The sequence below is a fragment of the Protomyctophum parallelum genome (genome assembly GCF_964188405.1).
Source record: "Protomyctophum parallelum genome assembly, chromosome: 22".
NCBI lineage: Eukaryota > Metazoa > Chordata > Actinopteri > Myctophiformes > Myctophidae > Protomyctophum > Protomyctophum parallelum.
The window spans coordinates 30005235-30011733 of record NC_139714.1 but is presented as its reverse complement, the minus strand read 5'-3'; the positions used below and the strand labels follow the sequence as shown (position 1 = coordinate 30011733).

The following is a 6499-nucleotide window of genomic DNA, read 5'->3' as shown; positions in this document are numbered from 1 at the left end:
AAGCCAATCTTAACCAATCAGGATGGAGTCTGATAAATGTGAAAGACCGGTTTGGTTGAATGGCTCTAGAGAGACTGTGTACCAATTTGCGTGATGTTTGGACAAAATCTATAGGTGTACTGTGCAAAAACTTGTTTTGCACAAAGCGGCCTCCTGGTGGCGCTATAACAGGCCGTTCTGGAAAGTTTGGGGCAGAGGTTCATGGTTGGCATCCAGGGAGTGTGTGTGCAAAATTTGGTATCGACCGGGTTAACGGTGGCCGAGATTAGCTGTTCACGGACGGACGGACGGACACACACACACACAAACGGACGGACGGACACGCGGACGGACGGAGTGCAAAACATACTCTCCCCACATGCCTTCGGCCTGGTGGAGACAATGAACAATACATTTTACTGTATACATGCTATCTTTACAGTCTATCCAAAGCTAAGGCAGACATCTCTAGACTTGAATGGATTAAAACACTTTCACTGTTCATTTTACTGTAAATTGTTTCAAGAAGAAAGTACACCACTGACAATTAGTACGAGGACAACACTGATGTCACGTTAATAAAAGAAAGCCTGTAGCTACAGGTTGTTGGTTTTTCATACCTCGCCATGATCGCAATTTTAAAGATTACCTTATAAAATCACACTTGTGTGAAGTGAGGCGCGCAGCCATGGCAGTATTTATATATCAGCCAGATGACGTCTTACGTTGTCATTTAGTGCCCTAAACAAACATTAAAGTCCATACACCTGGCTGACGACTGGTTATTTTTAATTGGGCTCTAAACAAACATTAAAGTCCATACTCCTGGCTGGCGACCGGTTATAACCAACCACTACTGGTTATTCTGCCCCGGCCTAAGTGCACACACACACACGCACACACACTCATGTCACCATGACTCAGCCATATATGGGCAATAAAGAGGCATAAAAGATACAGAGATCTCCATATATGGGCATACTGTATCAGTCAGGTCGACGATGTGTTATACAAAAATCCGTTATTCTGTTACATTTTGAGCTTTTTGTTACATTATGGTCTTTTAATACATAGGCTAGTTTATTACATTATGAACTCAATCATATTGTCAGATTGGTAGTTCTGGATCCGACTGAGAGCCAATCAGACACCAGAGAGTGATGATGTCAAAATGTGTATACTGTATATAAACTCTACTCTTCAATCAATTGTGTTTTTTGCTTAGAGAACAAGCATGAACGGTGATTTCAACCTTGGTCCAACCTCAAATACGGGGTTCACATTCGGAGGAACCCCTAGGTCTGCTGCCACAACACCCGGCACTGGGGCTTTTAGCTTTGATGCCCCTCCAACCAGCACTGCAGGTGGAGGAGGACTCTTCTCTTTCACCAATGCAGCATCCACTGCTGCCGCCCCTCCAGGTGGGTTGTTTTCCTCAGGTCAACTACACCCTCAAGTTCCACCGGTGGCGTCCACGGTAGCACCTGGTGTCCCAGCTTCCCTGGCCGGCCCTACTGGCTCCTCTGGTTTTGGCGGGTCTAACTTTGGCGGCCCTGCAAAGAGCATTGCAGGTGGAGGAGGAGCCTTCCCTTTTGGGACTCCGACAACCACTGCCGCCTCACCTGCGTCTGGGGGCTTTGGAAATCGATCACAGATGTCACAGGCTCAAATGCCGCTTCAAGCTCCACAGAACTTTAACTTTAGTGCCTCTGCAAAGATCCCTGCCAGTGGAGGGACCTTCTCTTTTCAACCTGCAGGGGGGTCTGTCTTTGGGAGTACATCACAGTCTCAAATGCAGCCTCATGCGCAACCTGCAGGAACAACAGCACCTCCTTCGGCATTCAAGATCCCCAGCAATGTCCAGGCTACTACAGCAGCCCGTACTGCATCACCCGCTTTAACAGCCACAAGTGTCCCAACATCCCTGGCTGCCCCTGCTTTCTCTTCAGGTTATGCCGGCTTCCAATCGAAGAACAACCAGGCCAGTAGCACTAACCCAAGTGGGGGGCTTAGCTTTGGAGCGACTGCCAAACCTGCAGCCACTATAAGCAGTACGTCAACTGAAATGACCTACGCCCAGCTCGAAGATCTGATCAACAAGTGGAGTATCGACCTAGAGGACCAAGAGAGACATTTCCACGAGCAGGCAACTAAGGTTAATGACTGGGATCGCATGCTAATAATGAATGGCGAGATGATCACATCCCAGCACAAGGAAATGGAAAAACTTAAACTGGATCAGAGACGGCTGAATCAGGAGCTGGATTTCATCCTGTCCCAACAGAATGAGCTGGAGGACTTGCTTTCCCCACTGGAGAAGTCTATGGAAGAGCAGAGCAGCAGAACCACCAACCAGAACGCAGATGTAGAGCGCGAGAAAACATACAAGCTCGCCGAGAACATAGACGCACAGCTCAAAAAGATGTCACAGGATCTGAAGGAGATCATTGAGCACCTCAACACATCCTATGGCCCAGCGGATACCAGTGATCCACTTCATCAGATCTGCAAAATTCTCAATGCCCATTTGGATTCACTTCAGTGGATTGATCAGAATACAGTTCTTCTACAGAGGAGAGTGGAGGATGTGTCCAAATTGTGACAGCCTCACTTATTGCCTGAAGATGTAGCCTACATTTCCTGTGAAAAAAGTTTTTTTATATATAAAAAAAACAACAACAACATATCACTTGTTGAAACCCTGCTGCATTTCACAAGCAGCAGGGTGCTGGATTTGGACCTCTTTTGAACCGACAATGGCAGAGATCCAGATATTGATTGTTTGTGAGGCTCAGAGAATCAATCCAGGATCTAATGGAAAACTGAATGTCAGGCTGTGAGTCTGGAACTGCAGAATGACGAGACACTGCAGCCCAAATGCAAGTGAACACGAGGAGCCATTATGAGTGGTTATCCGGAGGCCCCTTTTACACAAACGTGGTCTGGTTTGCCTCCCCTGCCATTCCGGAAAACAAATCTCATGAGCTGAGAGTAGGCCGTCTGGTAAGGTGTTTGATGCCCTGCTCTTCTTACATAACCCACATGCGGTGGGGGTTCGGATCTCTCCATGCCATCCTCGTAAAGCATTCATGCCCGCTGAAGGAAGACCTTACATAACTCATGCTGCAGTGGTAAAAAATAATAAATCACACCCGTGTGAAGTGAGGGGCGAGCTTATCATCGTACGTCATCATACATCATCTCATTCCGGCCAATCAGAATTTGCGTCCTCTCCTTTGTCTTCAATGATTGTGTTTACACGAACACTCAAAACTGTCCATTCATTGTCAATGGGATTTAATGTTTGTGTAGGACAAAGTTTGTGCACATAGCCTACATGAAAAGCTGGACATAGCAGGGGCTATCCTCCTTGGTTCATACTTGATACGTAGAAACACAAAACACGTGTGTACACACACACACACACACACACACACACTGCTTGCTAGTTCATAAGGCCAGGCATGTTATAAAGGCGACTTTCATCAAGTAGCCTTTAACATCATACAGAAATATTTTCACCCTTCTTTTTGTCTTTGTTGCTTAGCAACTGCTCAAGCAGAAGCGAGATGCTCCGAGTTCTCAGCAGCATTTGTACCACAATGGGCCCACTGGGGAGTTAAGTGTCTCTTTCTGTGCTGTAGGCCTACTTAGTCTGCAAGCTGTCACACCCATGTGAAGTGAGGGGCGCTCTTATCATTGTACATCATCATGCATCATCTCATACTGGCCAATAAGAATGCCTGTTGCCTGTGATTGGTTAGCTGATTTGCTCGTTTACATATGACGTAAATGTTCCCTTCAATGTCAATGGCTTTTGATGTTTAATTCACGTCATAAATTCTGACGGGCAGGGACAAATTTTAGCAGACATTTTGACCAGAATTCTCTTACCGTGTGGGGACAAAAGCTGTTTATAGAAGGGGCTAGTGCCCCTTAAAAAGACAGATTAAAAACCAAGTGCATATGCATACAATCGTGGGGTCGTGGGGGAAACATCTCCACCAGAGAGCTCCAGACTTCCCTCTCCAGAGCAACATTAGTAACTTCCTCCTGGGGGATCCAGAGGCGTTCCAAGGCCAGTGAGTGAGTTGATGTAATCCCTCCATATCATCCTTGGCCTGCCCGGGGATCTCCTACCAGTGGGACGTGCATCGAGGACCTCCCTATAGGGAGACACTCGAGTGGCATCCTAACCAGATGCCCGAACCACCTAAGCTGGCTCCTTTCTAGGCGCAGAAGCAGCGACTCTACTCTGAGTCTCTCTCGTGTGACTGAACTTCTCATCATATCTCTAAGGGAGATGCCAGCCACCCGTCGGAGAACTCATTTCGGCCCCTTGTATTCACGACCTTATTCTTTCGGTTATGGCCCACACTTCATGACCATAGGTGAGAGTAGGAACGAAGATCGCTCGGTAGACAGAGAGCTTTGCCTTCTGGCTCAGCTCTCTTTTCGTCACAAGGCATTTAGCAGACGCTCTTAATCCAGAGCACACCTCTTCTGTCTGGAAGAGACCAACCACATAACTCAAAATGTTAAATCTTTCAGGAAAAATAAATAAAAATATAGCATTGTTCAATAGCATTGATTTTTGAAATAAAAAGACAAAAATCAAACCCTCAAAAATGCAGTTAGGTTGTTTCTTCCAGACAGCAATTTCTGGAAGAAGCTGGGTGTCACCCATAGACTGTAGGGTGTCGCCCCAGAATTGGTTCTGTCTGAGAGGCAGTTGAAGTGCGATGGAGAGGAAACGGGAGACAAGGAGAGCATTGGAACATCTGAGCTCTCGATAATGACGTTAACTATAGAATAAGTGCTCCTCGGAGCACAGATTTCCACCAGGTCAGGGACATTAATTATGTTGTGGCCGTGCATTGTTTGGTATTAAGTGATCATAGAAGTAGCATGCTAATTATGTTGTGGCCGTGCATTGTTTGGTATTAAGTGATCATAGAAGTAGCATGCTAATTATGTTGTGGCCGTGCATTGTTTGGTATTAAGTGATCATAGAAGTAGCATGCCAATCACTTTTGGCGTCCTCGCTTAGTTTTCTGTCCTCACATTTTATCCTCACATTCTATGCTCAGCCAATCAAATCATCACTATGGGGTACACACAAAGCTGGGCATAGGAGGGCGCCCCTCAATGATCACATAAAATATAAAATCATATTATTATATTTCGGCCTCATTTGTCAACGCCGTGGTCAAGGACCCCAAAATGATATTTTGTGCCGGAGGCAGGGACCCCCGGAAGCAAAGAGTTGAGTTCAAAATGTGTAACACTAACAGAGTGTCACACAGTGGATTCCAAATACATTATAGTGTATAATATGTATATGTTCCACAATGACATTCCTACAAACATATTGTCCATGTCGTGGAAACCTCCAAAAAACCGAAACTGTTGCTTTCAAGAACAGCCGACCTGCAAGCTCAAAACATGTCGCTTCACGCAGCGTTTCTAGCTTGTGAATCTTCTACTTTTGATGCTTTTGTGACTGTAGTATAATGAAGTAGGGCATTAATTTACAAAAAGTAAACTAATAATAATTCAACTAATAATAATTCAACAACAAAAGGTGAAATTATCAATAAAACACTAAAACATTGTTCAACTCAAGTTAATAATACAAATACCAGTTGGCTATACAGCAAGGCGGTCGGGTGGATTGCAGACTGGTTTGTTATACATCTCAAGGACCAAGCTCAAGGACACAATGCCAATGGGGAGCCAGGTGTCAATCAACTGTAATCAAGGTTCTGAGAGGAGTGGAGCACCGTGGGACTAAAAAAGGAGGAAGAGAGACAGTCTATTAAGTATTGTGTAACCCTTACCCATGTTAGAAACAAGGAGCTGGGCTTTCACTCAGTATTTCTGCCAGTAGCCGCAATTTGCATCACTCTGTTTTTTATAATGGGTTGAATCAGTTGCAACATTTTCATCTTTGTTTTTATCATCAAAAACCATGAAAAACGACATACTATAATATGTCGTTTGTCATTTTCATGACTTTCTGAATCAATAGTAATCAATGAAGGGCGAGAATCTCGTCACTGGCACAGATGGGTAAAGTACCTGGCACAGATCGAGATAGACAAGTTTTTCCATAATTTGGGGGGTTATTGAGGATGCTGAATCCATTTCTGACATAGTTTACACATTTCATAGTGGGGAAATTTTGGTTCCCCAGGAGGAAGTTATTAATGTTGCTCTGGAAAGGGATGTCTGGATCGTTCTCTGGTGGAGCTGTTGCCCCCGCGACCCGACTACGGATAAGCGGTTGAAGATGGATGGATGGATGGATGGGATTCGTTGTGTTATCCACTTCTTCAGTATCTTACATCTCATCCAATGACTTGGATAGATGGGAGGAGATGCTGAAAGACTGGATCCAGCATTGCTCTCTTGGTGGAGATGCCCTTCATGCCTCCTATCCCCTTCACTATAGCTCGATGCTCAGGGCAGCATATGTTTAGCTGTTCACAGACGGACGCCACACACACACACACACACA

General features: G+C 45.2%; 1 protein-coding gene across 1 annotated transcript; it reads left to right on the top strand.

The window, feature by feature from the left end:
- Positions 1-2044: 2044 nt before the first annotated feature.
- Positions 2045-2581, top strand: nup62l (nucleoporin 62 like; the record flags this gene model as incomplete). The annotated part of the gene is made up of 1 exon (XM_083757626.1): positions 2045-2581. The coding sequence occupies one exon, from the start codon at positions 2045-2047 to the stop codon at positions 2579-2581; it is 537 nt and encodes a 178-aa protein (XP_083613752.1).
- Between the last annotated feature and the right edge of the window lie 3918 nt (positions 2582-6499).